Below are 16,718 nucleotides of genomic sequence, written 5' to 3' on the forward strand. Positions count from 1 at the left end.
AATGGGAGAGCTTGTTAAACATGCAGGTTCCTGGTCCTCTCTCAGGATTCTGAATCTGTACCTGTAGATGATATGCAGGATTCTTCTGTTTAAAAAAATGTCCATTGGACATTCTGTCACAAAGATTCCTTGGGTCACTTTTGAGAAACCCTGTTATGTACAGTTATTTCCTTATGCAGGTGGGCAGAGAAAGCACCCACAGAGCAGGATCACCCACCCCAGATGAGGCTCAAACAGACTAAAGATGGGATGTTTGCATGGGCACCTGGGGGTGCCTGGAAACAGTTTTTCTACCTAGATTTTTAATAATGGCACTTTACCTGTGAGTAAAGAACTGGAAGTGTTTCAAGTTATAATGCCAACAGGAGTTTAGGGACAATTTGAAATAAAGGGTTTTATCTGGAAGAGATTACTTGTATTTTCAGATGCCTGCAATGTGCACTTGAAATATTCCTTACCTAAAGGGACTCTGGCAGGCACAGCTCTGCGGTCAATCCAGAAGGACACCCAGGACAGCATGACCATCAGGGTGGCAGGGAAATAAGTTTGGAGCAAGAAGAAGAAGATGTGGCGACGCAACGTGAAGTTAATGTACAGACGGTTGTACCAGCCTGGGGGCCACAAGGAAGAGAAGACAGCACACACTGTGGCTAGTTAGCTCCTTCATAAAACAAATTTTAGTCAGTGAATCATAAATACCTCAGACACTTCACTGGAACCTTAACATACCTTTACAAAGTAGAGGTGAGAAAAACCATGGAACAGAGTGCCTGATACCCACACCCCCCTGGATGAATCCATCTCAAGAAACCACTGATGCCTGTTTTATACATAAAGGTAACCAAGAAGGCAATTTAAGACTCCTGTTACACAATGGGACAGGACCAAATGGCATCACCAACACCTAGGAGCTTAGAGCTGTAGGCCCCCCTGGATCTACGAAATCAGAATCTCTTTTTAGCAACACTCCCACATGATTCACACACACATTACAGTTTGAAAGGCACAGATTTAAACAACCCCTTTTGGATTTCTTTTGGAAGAAAATGTATTTTAAGTTAAAATACAAAGTTAAACACAAGATTGCATTTAGGAACAGAGTGAGCAATCACAGTCCAGCTGTGCTTCAATTTGGCCTTTGTGTTCTTTACAGGGAAACACAGGCCCGAAGGAATGGGAAGGAATGGGAGAACAATGAAAGGAAAAGGAAATGGCAGGATAAGCTTGAGATAACAAGGGCTGAAAATCAAATGGGGGCTTGGCAACATTAATTTGATAACTTGGCATCCTGGGCAATTATAATGCAATGTTTATAATTATAACAGTTCCTGAAAGTGATTGTGTGGTGCTATACATTGAATGTTTTGTGTCCCTCCACCCCAAAAAATCCATATGTTGAAACATAACGCCCAATGTGATGGTATGGGGAGGTGGGGCCTTTGAGATGTGATTAGGTCATGAAGGTGGAGCCTTCATGAATGGGACTAGTACCCTTATAAAAGAGACCACAGTCAGCTCCCTCAGCCCTTCCACCACGTGAGGACACAACGAGAAGGTGGCTGCCTGTGAACTAGGAAGGGAAGTGGGCTCTTATCAGACCCTGAATCTGCTAGCACTTTGATCTTGGACTCCCCAGGTTCCAGAATTATGGGAAATAATTTCTGTTGTTTAGAAGCTACCCAGTCTATGGTATTTGTTATAGCAGCCCAAATAAACTAAGACAAGAGGGAATGTCAGAATGCTAAAGACTAAAGGAATGGGGTCCCCTGAAGAACCAAGATTCATGGGTGATATATACAGAAGATAAGATGTGCTAGATTCCATAATGTGCTGCAAGTAAAATGGTGCCCTATGTTTAGATCAGAAGACTTGCACTTCCCTGCGTAGTCAATCACGCAGTATTTTTGCAATAGAAACTGCATAAAGATTTGAGCAAAATCATCTGGAAAGGTGATTAGCCAAGAAGGAGCCAAGGGTTGGTGAGAGTGAACCTCAGATACCAGAGGGAAGACCATAGAGCATACCCTCAGGCAACAGCAGGTTGCAAGCCTATCCGGAACCGTGGTTCAAAAAACATTGCCCACAGAAAAATGACCTGTAGGTCTTGCACTGCACCTCACAAGGAGGCCATAAGGAGGACCTGTGCAAGCAGTATAGCAAGAGAGGATTGCTTAAGACTGGCCCAGAGGGTCTGGCTGAAGCAGAGAGAATGTGGATGGAAAATGACAGGACAAAAATTGGACAGTTTATTGCCTCAGAAGAGGGGGTCTGGTAATCACATCAGTGGGGAGATGCCCAATGCTAAACTGGCAAAGTGATTGTCTCACATCAACCTCCTCACATGGCTTAGGTTTCAGTCCTTACTGATATTTCCAGATTATCACTTCCGATGCTTTGATGGCATCAAAAATCATCTCCACCCAATGCTTACCACCCTCTAGATCTGATTTAGGATTCTCATCTTTGGTGTCTAACTCAAGTGGCCCAGGCTCTGCTCACTTGACAACCAGTTCACACTTCTCTTAAAACAGAGGCTGACCCATCCCAGGCAGGCTTAACCCTCGGCCCACCCCATGCCCACCTGTGCTGCTATAGAAGGCCAGTTTAGTGGTGGTGTGGAATTCCTGAATGAGGAACTGGGAGAGTGAGATCCGCTCATCTGTCTTTAAGGAGTCATTGCCTTTTTTCCAGTACAGCATCAGGTCGTCTTCTGTATAGGCATCTGAAAAGATGGGAGATAGCATGAGGCATGTGGCAGTGGGAAGACAAACCTGTCTATGTGGTTCTGTGGAAGTTGCACCCCCCTCCTCGGTCCCCCACACAAACTGTTTGATTGTAATACCATTGTCTGAATAAACAAACTAAAGTCTAAATAAAACAAAACAAAATCCAAAAAGACAATTTAATTCTCCCCAGTCTTTCAGAAGTCATCAGAGCAAAGCTGTCACGTTTAAATGTTCATAATTCCTGCAAAAGGGCTCATCCTGTAATTCTCCCTGCCATTTACTCAGTGAAACCAAATGAAATTGATGGGTTTTAGATCAAAAATGGTTAAATAATGGCAAAATTGCATATTGTTTTCAGCCTTCTAAACCAGAGTGAAACAGCCCTTTCCTTTCAAAGTGTATTGATGCATCATCGATGGCACATCACTTTATCACTCTCAGGTAATAAGGGTTGCATTCTAGGAAGAGAGGACCCAGAAAGAGACAGGAGCAGAACATGTCCCTTTTCTGTAGGCCTCCAGTCGCTCCTACCTGGGGTAACATCAAAGAGATCTCCCCATGAAGGTCACTCCCTGAGGCACTACCATTCTCCACCTCCTGCCCACTTTAGGTAAGCACACTGCTTGCTCCCACTGAGCAAACCTACTTGCAGCCCGGGCAGAACAGAAATAAAACCAAACAGGGATGCCAGTCCAGTCTGCTCAAGTTCTTTCCAGTACCCCCTGAGGCTGTATTTTATTCTTCTCTTTTATTCTATTCCTAGCCCTCAACCTGTGTGATGGTCTGTTTTGTGTGTCCACTTGGGCGAGGCTCTAGTACCCAGTTACTTAAGCAGTTCACTTCAGGTAAAGGAGATGATCCAAGATAATCTGGGTGGGCCTGTTCCAATCAATTGAGAGGCCTTAAGAACAGACCTAGGTTCCCCAAAGAGAAAGAAATTCCACCTATGGATAGAAGGGTCAGATCCTGTGCAGAACGCCTAGCCTTCCCATTCCTTACCTGCAGGATGTCAGGCCTGCCGCAGCAGTCCCCAGGCTCCTGTAAACCAATTCCTTGCAGTAAATCTCAACTATGTATGTCTTGTAGTTCTGCTCCTCTATTGGAACCTGACTGATACAACCTGGAGGAAGCTACATTCCGGATGGAGATGCTTGCGTGTGCTGGGGAAAATAAGCTTCTGGAGTCAACAAGCTTTTAGTCCTTCACACTGCACCCTCAAGGAAGTTACATCCCTCCCTTGTACAATGGAGAGAACACTAACCTTCTCCCAGGGATCTTGCAAGGCTTAAATGACAGAACAGGTGTACAGCCACTGTGCAGTAGGTAGACACTCCCTTGGTTTGGGGTTTTATCTCCCCATTCAGTGCCCTGCAGAACTGTCCATTTGGCCCTTGCTTTCTTGCTAGATGATTGGAACCAGGGGACACCTGATCCACTGCCACAAGCCCAGCAGGCTTACAAAGGTGTGCTGGGGCAACAAGGTTTCTCATTAGGACGTTGGCAGCTGGCAAGTGCCAGTGGTCATGTGCTGGTTCAGGAGCCGTGTATGTGCTGGGGTTACAGAATCCAGACCATGTCCATCACAGGAAGCAGCTGGGCAGGGATTGGTGAATGGAACAGGTACGGAGAGAACTAGAGATGTGAGCGACTAGACCTCGCTGCTCACTGCCTCTGCCCTGATCTTCCTGGGGCCTGGTGTTTTACTTTTCTAGGAAATCCTTTCTTCAACAAAATCTTATTCCTAACAGCAATAAAACAGATCAGAAAAGAACTGTGGGCTGGAACGTGTATATGAGTGTTGAACTGGGGACTTGGCAGAAAACCCAAATTTGCTGAGCCCTCTCCATCCCTCCCAAAGCAGTGACACTGGAAGACTCCCCCAAATCTCTAGTTTCCACAGAAAAAAAAAATTTAAAACCATTGCCATAGGCATTAAAAGGGTTGATTATGGGCATTGAATGTTTTCTGATTTTTAAAAATTGCCCTAGAGTTGGTTTCAAGCTAAAAAGTCACTTTAAAAGCATAGTGATGAATGAGGAACACACACTGTTCCAGCTGCTGAAAGTCAGAGGTGCTCAGAATTACTTAGGAGCTGGGTGCTAATGTCTGGCCCAAGTCTACTCACAGCTTTCAATTTCAAGCGAGCACGTTTGTGTGTCGAGGGGAAATCGGCTAAAATCCATATTGCACATTGCAGTCACTGTAACCCTAGAAACAAGAAGACAAGGACCAGGTTTTCAGAGGATGCAAAATACAAGTGCGGAATGCTAAAACAAACAGAAAAGGCCTCTGTTGCCTTCCAGTATAACTGCCTCCTTCTCATAACCCATAAGCAATGTGTCAGGATTCAGATGAGTCATTTGTGAGTGATACCCTCCTTGGAATTCTCTTCAGCTTTTAAGTTTAACCCCAGGGTCAGTGTGAGGCAAACAGAATACCTCTGCTAACTCCTATCATGTTCAAGCATTTTAAAGAAGCGATGGTCTCAATCAATATAACAATGTGAAATAAAAACTCATATGATATTTTTCTTAAAAGAAACTGTAAGACCATACCTTTACAGGCATACCTCATTTTATTGTGCTTCACAGATGGGAGTTTTTGCACATTGAAGGCAACCTTCTACCAGCAAAAACAGTATGACTCACTTTACTGTGGTGGTCTAGAACCAAACATGCAGTATCTCCAAGGTATGCCTGTATTGTTCTCCTATTTAAGATAAGTTCAAGTTCTTCTGGTCTTTTATTGATTATATTGATAATCATTATCTGTATACACTGTTTCAGAAATAATACTAATTAATTCCAGTTGCCAAATGCAGCACTTTTTTTTTTACAATGTTGATATTTTTTATTGATAGTAATAATATCCACTAGTAGACATAGATGTTTTTAGTGTATAACTCCACGGGGACCATAATAATGGAAAAACACTGAAAGATCTTATTGTACCAACATGTAAGCATCTAATGGTTTTGTTCCAGAACTTACATGGGGAAATAATCTTCTGAATCAAAGAATAAACAAATACAGATCTTCAGTCACAGAAGAAAATTCTCCCACCCAGTGGGGAATCTTGCAGCCAGACGTGACTAACATGGCTGGTGTTGAACATACTATTTTTTTCTAAAACCGCAGAAAATGGGTATGTAGAAATTGTGGGAGTTATATACATAATTGATGACCAAAAAGAAAAAGAATCACTTTTAATTCAAATGGAAATTTCAAGGAAAAGAGCTTTCTTGAAACTGAATTAGCCAATTATTAGTCTTGTTTTTCCCATGCCATTTAGTGTGGAATGTTTGTGTCTTGGGAGGGATTTTGTTTTATTAGCAGATGGATAGTCCCATTTCCCCTAGAAATTCTCATTAACGGAGGAGAACCAAGATGGCGGCGTAGGTAGACACACTGAGCCACCTCGCACAACCAGAACTGACAGAAAATCGAACAAGGAAGTCCGACACCAAGGAAATAAAAAATAAACATTCATCCAGACCGGTAGGAGGGGCGGAGATGGGCACCCGGGTGGAGAGGACTTGTGTGGCCATGGTGGGACCGAGACTGGCAGAGTGTGGGACGAAAGGGGCAGGCAGTCTGACCCCTAGCAGACCCTGCGGCCCCACATTCGAGCACAGATAACCAAACAAACGGCGGGGAGCGAAGCAGACCGTGCAACCCAGGGCTCCAGCGAGGGGAAATAAAGCCTCAAACCTCTGATTGAAAACTCCTGTGAGGGTTGGGGCAGCAGCAGGAGAGACTCCCAGCCTCACAGGAGAGGTCATTGGGAGAGACCCACAGGGGCCTAGAGTGTGCACAAGCCCACCCACTCGGGAACCAGCACCAGAGGGGCCCAGTTTGATTGTGGGTAGCGGAGTGAAAGACTGAAACCCGGTGGAGAGTGGAGCGGGCGCCATTGCTCCCTCTCGGCCCCTCCCCCGCGTACAGTGTCACAGCGCAGCGACCAGCGTTACCCCACCCCGGTGAACACCTAAGGCTCCGCCCCTTTAAGTAACAAATGCGCCAAGACCAAAAAAAAACAAAAAACAAAACCCGGCCCAAATGACAGAACACTTCAAAGCTCCAGAAAAAATACAACTAAGCGAGGAAGAAATAGCCAGCCATTCGGATGCACGGTTCAAAACACTGGTTATCAAGATGCTCACAGAATTGGTTGAATCTGTTTGAAAACCAGATGAAAAAATGAAGCCTATGCTAAGAGAAACAAAGGAAAATGTACAGGGAACCAATAGTGATGCGAAGGAAATTGGGACTCAAATCAACGGTGTGGACCAGAAGGAAGAAAGAAACATCCAACCAGAAAAGAATGAAGAAACAAGAATTCGGAAAAATGAGGAGAGGCTTAGGAACCTCCAGGACATCTTGAAACGTTCCAACATCCGAATTATAGGAGTGCCAGAAGGAGAAGAGGAAGAACAAAAAATTGAAAACTTATTTGAACAAATAATGAAGGAGAACTTCCCTCATCTGGCAAAGGAAATAGACTTCCAGGAAGTCCAGGAAGCTCAGAGAGTCCCAAAGAAGCTGGACCCAAGGAGGAACACACCAAGGCACATCATAATTACGTTACCCAAGATTAAACACAAGGACCTACATCCAAGATTACTGTATCCAGCAAAGCTATCATTTAGAATGGAAGGGAAGATAAAGTGCTTCTCAGATAAGGTCAAGTTAAAGAAGCTCATCATCACCAAGCCCTTATTATATGAAATGTTAAAGGGAGTTACCTAAGAAAAAGAAGATAAAAAATATGAACAATAAAAATGACAGCAAACTCAGTTATTAACGACCACACCTAAAACAAAAACAAGAGCAAACTAGGCAAACAACTAGAACAGGAACAGAACCATAGAGATGGAGATCACATGGAGGGTTGTCAATAGAGGAGTGGGAGGGGGAGGGGGGGGAAAGGTACAGAGAATAAGTAGCATAAATGATAGGTGGAAAATAGACAGGGGGAGGGTAAGAATAGTGTAGGAAATGTAGAAGCCAAAGAACTTAAAAGTATGACCCATGGACATGAACTATAGGGGGGGAATTTGGGAGGGAGGGGGTGGACAGGATGGAGTGGAGTGAGGGGGGGGAATGGGACAACTGTAATAGCATAATCAATAAATATATATAAAAAAAGAAATTCTCATTAACGGGTTGTGTTGGTGGTGGGAGGTTATCAGACTCTATTTGTGCACCCTGACTTGAAGCTTTTCCACTGTTAACACACACACTGAAGCAGCACGATCTGTGATGTAATCTAACCCATGTCTGTTTTTGCTTCAAGTCCCTTTAAATTGATTATTTAGAGGATCTTCCCTTGTCTTCAGTGGGAACTTGGCGGTCCTGTGATTTTTCTGCTTACTCTCATGTAAAAGAGTGCCAAAACCTTCATAAGTAATGAAACACATCTTAATTAAGAAATGAAAATAATTTTGGTCCAAGTTGTTAACCAACACTTCAATCTTCATTCAAACCAAGACTTCTGCTCTTCCTCCCAACTGAAGTACAAAGTTGGCATTTGAGAGGTCAGTTTCTGCCCATCTCTGATCACCCCTTGCATGAGTGGAAGTGAAGAGAGAGAAAGAGGTAGCAGTAGGACTGTTCTTTGGCTAGGTGGCTTCTCAATCTCTAGGCACAATCTCTTATGTGTTTGAATCTGACACTTTCTTTCCTGGGCTTTTCCTCCCACTGCTGGGCACCTACATTCTCCAGCAGCCACTCCCCACCCCGCTCTTGGTTCATCCACCCACACTCCATTCCACATACATGTAACTATTCCCAACAACACTGGGAATGCAGGCTGATCCCACCACAGCAGAAACTTCTCCTGGCTCTCCTCCAGGCTGGTTAGACAGCTCTTCTCTTATCCTCTGACTAACTGGGTCCCAGCTATGGGCATACATGTACCAAGCTGTCTGTGTGGTCCCAGTACTGGCCCACTCATGGCATCCCCACAGCTCTCTCCCAAGGAAAATCTCACAAATCTTTTCTTCCTTCCACATCCTTGACTTTTTTTGTATCTCAAAGTTGACTGGGAGTTCAAGAGCCATGGAATTGGTTTTTGAACATTTCCTTAATAAAATCTACCAGCATGATAGAGCATCTCATTTGTGAATTCACACCTATCATTGTATCTTGGCACCTAGGAAATTTCAGTCACCATCCTGTTACCTGTCTTTTTTTGTTACCTGTCTCTCCCTGCCCCTCCACCAGCCTTATGGGTCCATAACTCTACTTGCATTCTAATCATTTGGTTCCATGTCTATCTCCTCCACTACCCTGAAATCACACTAAGGGCAATAACATATCACTTCATTTTATGTCCCCAGAGCTTAAGACAGGACCTGGCAGAACTTCGATTTACATAGCTCTGGGTGCCACCCTGGCACCCAGAATGCTTTTAATAAAAATTTGTTCTGTTAATTAATCAATGAGTGGATGAGGTGGGAGGATGGTATATTAGTATGTATTCTAGGAGTTAACCCATTGCTGATAGAGTTGACAATACCCAGGCACTCTGTGTTTTTCCCAAAATAAATATCAAAGCAGTAGTCCTCAGTAATTTAGGCCTTCCTCCCCACTTTTAAAGCCAACAAACCCATGATTTTATTTGCAATAGAAAACAAAATCATCCGTTTTTAGGCACAAGGAGGCTCACTGACAACTTTGATTCTGACCACACAGGTTTTCCACACTCTTGTTTCCTCTGTCCTGCCTCTTGCAGTCACATCCAATGCACTTGAGTTAGACATCTACCGGCTCATGAGACAGATGCCTAGATTTTCAGGAGGTTTGCAAGTTTTGGGGTTAAACATTATTAAAATTAAATAAGTTACACTAAAAGATAAATAAATATTCAAAACTTATTACTTCCTAATTATTTTACTACACTTTAGTATCTATACTTCTGAAGTTACCTACATCTACTATATTTATATGGTGGAAATACTATCCAAAGGTATGTTAGCCCCCATTTCTTCCTAACTCTGCATTCAGTGATATCAGGGTAGTGGCTTGAAATCAGCCATGATGGAAAGTATCTACACTACAGAAATGGGCAAAAGCTACAAACCAGGGCTTGATTTGTTGTTTTGTTGATTTTCTAGACTTAAGAAAGGCATTATCTAAAGAAAGCAGATTAAACCTAAAAGTGTGTTATATCTATCACCATTACATGTAAAAAATATTCTAAAATGTAACCAATAAGAATCAGAGAGTTAAAGGAAAGAAGTCTTTGAAAAGAATGCATTATCTATTTCTCTGACTCCTACTAGAGAAATAAAGCTTTTATTATAGTAAAGTTTTTCAATTGAAATATAACAAACAGGATAGAACATAAATCATAACTATCAGCTTGGGAAATTTCTTTCTTTTTTTTTTCCCAAGTATCTTTTCAAGACTGAGTAATTCATTACTCATGTGTACAAGTTAGTTTTCCTTGTTGTTGACAAGTTGGCAGCTCCTGAAAAGTTAGAAGCTAGCTATCCAAGGCCAAAAAGCAAAATAGCTGTTGTGGAACCAGTGATTTTCATGGTTATGACAAATGATTTGCCTTTATTCCTGTGCCTCAGGTGTAAAAACACAAAAAACTTGCAGGTAAAAGGCCCAGAGTGATGGCTAAGAAGGACCTCACCTGAGGCTGTAGAGCACTTTCCCATCAGGCTGGACACGCAGCATGACGTTGTCTGTGGTGGTGTCATGGATGAAGGAGCGCTTGGAATGCACAAAAAACATGTCGGGGACCCAGATCTTCTTCACCAGGCGGCCGTCAAATGTCATGCTGAGGTTGTTGGTGCTTGGGAAGGACAGCCTCTCGTCCTTCCAATAGTGCCTCAAGTAGAGGGTCATGGTGAAGTCCTGGGGTTGGAGGGCCCACACACTGAACAAATGGGTGTCAGCAAGACATTCTCTACCCCTGTGGAGCCACCAATCACCTGGCTGGGAATGAAACAGCTGCCAGCTCTGAAGGAAACCGAACTGACCCTATGCCTAAGGGCTCCCAGGCCCCCACACAGGGCAAACCAGAGAGTTTATGCATCTGGAAGCAGCCCTCAAGCAGAGAGTGGGGCTGGGGGATGAGGAGAATGGGTAAGTGCCCCAGCTCCCTGGACCCTCTGTTGGGGTAACCCTGAAGTATATTCTGTGCTGACTCCCAGAGTACCCCAATGGGACAGCATTTCACACTCCAATAGTAACCAATTTGATGGCAATGCTGTTTTTGCTTCCTTCCCTTCCGTGTCTCACCTTCCCACTCTCTTCTCTTGTTTCCTGGAATCACCTCCCAAATAAACTCCTTGTGCTAAAGTGCTATCTCAAGTCTGCATCTTGGGGAACTCAAACTAAGATAAGGCCCTCAAAAATCCTGCAAGCCAAGGAGTTCTGGACTGTTCTATTTTTGTTTAAATCTAAACCCATTAAAAAGGAGAAAAAAAGGGACATTTCTGCTGCGTCTGCATTTCCACAGCCAGATAAACTCTGCAGTAGGAGGACATGCCTGGCTACTTGGCAGCTGCCACCTTGGACCCTGCTGTTTAAGAGCTTTTGACACCAGGAGCCTGTCCCCTGGAAGAGGAAGGCTGACTTAGTCATCTGCCTCTGTTCCATACCAATTGGGTGGCTTCTGGCAAGTGTCTCAACCTCCCTGGGCCATCTGTAACATGAGTGTGGAAATGCCCACTGCCTGGGCAGTTGTGAGACTCAGTAAATCTGGGTGTGCAGAGCTCTGGCCCAGCACAGGTCCTGTGTGGATCTCCTTGACCAGAAAGAGAAGCACTTACCATATCAACCTCTGAGATGCTGTCCAAGCTTTCCACCTGCACATCGACTCCAACAGGAATGGCCGGGCCTGTGGGCAGGGCAGGGCAGGAGCATTTATTCTTTTAACTTAATCTTTTACTCTGAAAAATATAGCCATAAGAAGCATTTCCCCTGGAACCTCAGTGTCATATCAGATTTGAAGGTCAGGTGTTCCCACATGCCATGCCAAAGTCAAACCACAGATAGAAGGATTGAATCATGTGCTGGCTCCCTGGAATATTCCAGCAAAGGTAAAAAATATATACCCATAGTCTTAATCATCTCAGGTGATTCTGAAACAATGAGGTTAATATATAGCCTTCCTGGTGGTTATACATGCTCATCTAAAGGTACCAAGGTCTATAAAGACCAAGGTCAAAACTGGTCAGAACCAGAACTGACTTAAGGAGTTACTCCTTAGCGTGAGATCATCCCTTTTATTTTTTATATTTTCCTCCTGATTTTGCACACTCTTGTCAAAGAAGCCAATGCCTCTGTCTGGCCATGAGAAAGGCATTGCTGGATAAGTAGGCACCCAGAACCAAAGCTATATTCAGATGATTTGCCAAGGCCACAGGTCTGCATCTTTGGCATGTGATGGAGGAGCTTCCAGGGAGGAGAGCGGGGGAAACTTAGACACCAGGGTGGTCTTGAAACCATTAGATTTTTAACTTTTTTGGCATTTCTAGGCCATGAAAACTTAATATTCATAAAGGAAAAAATAGACATAGTAAAGGGATTGGATTCCTACCCCTTTCCCCTGCCTTCAGGTGTGTGGGGCAGGCATGGAGCACACCTGGACCTTCCAAGTGGAAAGGTAGGTTTGAACCCAAGAGCAGCAGATTACGGACTGATAGAGACTCACCTCTATACCTGTTTATTCTTTGGGTAAAAGTAACTGGAAAAAATAAAAGGCATGAGGATGATTTCTAAAGTAAATATTTTTGCCAGGAAATAAAGCCCATGAGGATGAAAACCCTACTTGACACGAAGAGGGCTGAAATCTGGCAGGGCAGGATGAGCTTCAAAGGGCTTTGGCATCCGTCTGCACTAAATGATTATTTTCTCAAGCTATTTGAGAAGCAGTCCCCAGCAGTCCACACTCCGCTCTCAGATATGTACCCAGGGTTCTGCCTGCTAGCTCCCAGATGAGACCACATTTAGTCTAAGGTTGCTTGCTACTCAGAGCATTTTCAGGAGACGGTGCTGGGCTGCAGCTGTCCTGTCCTCCCCCTGCTTGCCCTTCCCACAGCTAGATGCTGGCTTCACCAATCCCGAGCCACCCTTGCCAGAGCAGTGGCCTGAAGACAGCTCAGTGTGGCCACCAACCAACAGACACCTCCTGAGAGTTGTCAGCAGAGCCCAGGGAGGGCCAGGCAGATGCCCAGAGATGCTATGGGCTCAGTGCCTTGTCCACCAAGCACAACCCAAGCAGTTCTGATTAAGGGAGGGCAAAGCTGGGTGGTCCTTTGGCTTGATTTTTGCCCACAGACAAAAAGTCTGGTGAACCCAAAGAAAGAAGACAATCCCGAAGAGTGCATGTCTCATACCTCCGAAGCCAGGCCTCATGCTGAAATCATGGTCGTCTATCCGCAGAAGCTGCTCTGACTTTGTCAGTGGTGATTTGGTGATGTCAGGGCTTCGTTTCAGAATCGGGCTGCTAAGGGGGAAACAGTCTGATCACAAATTCTAATTAAGCCAGATAAAAAATTATTTATCTTCAGACTTGATCTTGACAGATTGGATGGGATACGTTAACTCCTCTTTTAAGCTACCGGATATCCTCTCTTCCTTTCTCCAGCTTTCTGGATAAATGAACTGGCTCAGAAGGTCCATGACAGTGATTTAGAGCCATGACCGAGGAGCTCTAGAACATCAACGTCCAGGCCCCACCCCAGAGGCTCTGCCTTGGGCAGCCTGGGAGTGGGGCCTGGGCATTGGTGTTTTGGTGGGGGGGGAGGGGTTTGAAAGATTTTATTTATTTATTTTTAGAGAAGGGAGAGAGAAAGAGAAGGAGAGAAACATCAATGTGTGATAGATACATTGATAGGTTGTCTCTCACATGCCCCCAGCTGGGGACCTGGCCCACAGTCCAGGCATGTGCCCTGACTAGGAGTCAAACCAGCAACATTTTGGTTTGCAGGCCAGCACTCAATCCACTGAGCCACATCAGCCAGGGCAGGACATTGGTGTTTTTTTTTTTAATTTTCTAGATTATTTTAATGTGTAACCAAGAATGAGAACTCTTGGTCTCAGCCTCCTTAACAAGTCCAAACAAGCGCAAAGCTCCTGGGTCATTTGGGGAGGTTTTGAGCTGGAGGGGACAGGAAGTGGGTGTGGGCTAAGCCTGGCACCCTTGACCTTGGCTGGCCCATCCTGTGGAGGGAAGATGGACTTGCCTTTGGGTCAAATGTCAACCATCCTGGCTCTCTGAGAGGCAGCTTCTTGTGCTTCTGCTTCTGAATTGCATGTAGGACCATTTTAATATATTTTCACTTCTTTCCAAACAGGTAATATATTTGCAAGGTTTGATGATTTTTTAAAAAAGGAAATGCAGTAAGAAGTTAGCTTCCCACCTCTGCCTCCACAGACACCTCTCTTACTGGTTTCTTGTTTATCTGTCCAGAGTTTCTTGTAGATACGAGTAAATATAAATGTGTACTTTTAGTTCTATTTTTTCATTTTTATTGAGAAATAATTGACACATAACATTGTATTAGCTTTAGGTGTATAACAATTTGATATATATTTGTATATGTCATATATCAATACATACATTTGTAACATATATATTACAAAATTATTACCACAGTAAGTTCAGTTAACACCATCACCTCACGTAGTTATAATTTTTTTCCTTATAATAATAACTTTTAAGACTTGCTCTCTTACCAACTTCCAAATATATACAACACAGTACTGTTAGCTACAGTCACCACGCTGTACATTACATTCCCCACTATCTAACTATCTTATAGCAGGGAGCCTGTACCTTCTGACTCTCATCACCCACTCCCTCCCTACCCCATCCCCTACCTCTGGAAACCACCAATCTGTTCTCTGTGTCTGGGTTTGTTTTTTATTTTTTTAGATTCTACATATAAGTGAGATCATACAGTATTTATCATCCATGTTGTTGCAAATGGTTTCTTATTTTTATACACAAAGTTAACATACAAACTCTTCTACTTTTTCTTTTTTCTTTATTTAGTTATACCTTAAGCTTTTCCTTGTCTAAATATCCCAAGCCTCTTATTCTTTTTACACTGCATAGTGTTCCTTTACATGAATGCACTGTAATTCATGTGATCAGTCCTCTATTGGTGGAAATTGGAGTTGCTTCCAGTCTTTTTTGCTATTATAAACAATGTTGTAATAGCTTTGATGGTCTTCATTTACCCATTAGCACCATCTGTAGAAGCCACAAGAACAATTAGCCACCTTTCCAGCTCCTCCTTATGCCAACATCAGCATGTGTTCCCTCCAGGGTACTCCCTTGCATACCCTTCCTTTCCCTGGATGCATCAGTGCCCAAACTCTGGTCTGTGTCAGCATCTGCTGGAGGCTTGCTCAAACTTAGATTCCCAAACCTCCCCATTCCCTGGAGGTTTCTACTTTGGTAGGTCTGGACTGAGGACCAAGAACTTGCCTCTCTAATGCATTCCCAGATGACACTGATGCTGCAAGTCAGGAGACAGCACTTTGAGAACCACTGACCTGATGCATTTTATCCCCAATGCACACAGCTTCCTTCTTTCTAACCAGCTCAGTCTACCTTTAAGTCCTTTGCCATCTTCTTTTATGAAGAAACCCTTTGTCATTGTAGGAGAAAAATGTGACTGGGAGACAGAAAAGCGGGCTCTGTCTTCACTCAGGCGCTGCCTGCTCTGTGCCTTCAGGAAATTTGTTTCCCCTGAGACTCATACTCACTTACCTGAACAGACAGAAGATAAAGCTCTGGGACCTGACTAGGGGTACAAGGAGCACATGGGATAGTGTGTCTAGAAGTGCTCTCAAACTCTAATGTGGTACACAAATGGAAGAAGCCATTGTTGTTACGGAGCTGACAAGGAAGTTTTCTTCTGAAGTAAGGAAATTACTGTGCTCACAGAGAAGGAAGTGGCTCTGGGAAAGAAGGGAAGAAGAAGCTGGGGACTTCAAGGGGAGGAAAGCCAGTCCACATTGCCTTCTGCATCCTCTCTCCCCCAGCTGGAGTCAGAAGCTCCCTTTCATCTTCTCCATTGTCATACCCCCTCTTTTTGTCCCCCATCCTCTGCTTCCTGCTCCTCGGTCAGGGGTGGGCACCCTGCCGAAAATTACTGCAGCTGAGGTGTAGGGAAAACATAACTTCAGCGTGATGTGCATGCAGCCATGGCCATGCCTGCCTTGCTGTCGGCATCTTTGTGTGCTTTCGGTCTTTATCTTTGAGGATTACAATGAAAATTAAAAATAAAAGTGTTCTAGAGACACTCTAGGTACTCAAATCAACAAAGTACCCCTCACCCTCCAGGTTTGCTTTAAATCTAACCAGAATAAAATACAAAAAAAAACCACCAAAAAACCTATGAAGCTGGAATGCATTAATTTAACCTTCTGATTGGCATTTCCCCAGTACCCACAGGAGCAGGGATTAGAGGATTAATTACTTAGAAGGTCTGATGTGAAGAGGTCTGACCTAAAATATCCTCCCCGTTCATTCCCCCAGGTTTGAAATTGATGCCATTCCTAACCTGAATCTACCGTGAAACTGTTAGTGCAGAGAGTAGCACATTGCCAGGTAGCTGTATCACTTGGGCACGCTTGTCCTCTGCCTTATAGATTCAGCCAAATGGGCGCTGGCAGGACAAGAGGGAGCACAGTGTTATTGCTCCTCTTCTCCCTGCTCCGATGCCATGTCTGTGTTGCTCTGTGATTACAAATAATCACAGTATCTTCAATAAGCTCCCAATACCACTATTTCTCCTTCAAGCCTAGGAGTGGTCATAGCTTCCTGCTGTTCCTAGTCTTTGAGGGCATCAGCATGCCTGGTTGATTCCCTGAACCCTGCCCACAGCTCTGCAAGTAGTCCCTTTATTCAGTTATTAGTTAGGCCTTTTGAGTGCAAGGCTCTTTCTGCCTGGATTTGACTGATGCACAGGGACACATCAGAACTGATGCATAAGGCTTAAGTCATTTGCAGCAAAGT

At 44.0% G+C, this 16,718-nt stretch overlaps 1 protein-coding gene and 1 long non-coding RNA gene across 8 annotated transcripts in view; one reads left to right on the plus strand and one right to left on the minus strand.

Annotated features, from left to right (window-relative positions):
* GABRR1 (gamma-aminobutyric acid type A receptor subunit rho1) overlaps window positions 1–16,718 on the minus strand; it is a 34,016-nt gene that overhangs the window by 2,801 nt on the left and 14,497 nt on the right. For 3 of the 7 annotated variants that reach the window (XM_045188567.2, XM_045188564.2, XM_071219701.1), the window contains exons 2-7: window positions 13,084–13,190; window positions 11,515–11,582; window positions 10,371–10,675; window positions 4,852–4,934; window positions 2,582–2,722; window positions 459–611 (exon numbers count right to left, since the gene is read on the minus strand). In XM_045188567.2, coding sequence (XP_045044502.1) covers window positions 459–611; window positions 2,582–2,722; window positions 4,852–4,934; window positions 10,371–10,675; window positions 11,515–11,582; window positions 13,084–13,102 — 769 coding nt within the window. In that variant the 5' untranslated portion in view covers window positions 13,103–13,190. Of the gene's footprint in view, window positions 1–458; window positions 612–2,581; window positions 2,723–4,851; window positions 4,935–10,370; window positions 10,676–11,514; window positions 11,583–13,083; window positions 13,194–16,718 lie in introns of all 7 variants that reach the window. The other 4 variants (XM_045188566.2, XM_045188563.2, XM_024552126.3 and 1 more) reach the window with 3 other exon arrangements.
* Window positions 349–4,592, plus strand: LOC128779517 (uncharacterized). Its single transcript, XR_008425525.1, has 3 exons — window positions 349–837; window positions 3,240–3,336; window positions 3,813–4,592. It is a non-coding gene; the product is annotated as an uncharacterized lncRNA (long non-coding RNA).

This window comes from Desmodus rotundus, chromosome 11 (assembly GCF_022682495.2).
Source record: "Desmodus rotundus isolate HL8 chromosome 11, HLdesRot8A.1, whole genome shotgun sequence".
Taxonomy (NCBI): domain Eukaryota; kingdom Metazoa; phylum Chordata; class Mammalia; order Chiroptera; family Phyllostomidae; genus Desmodus; species Desmodus rotundus.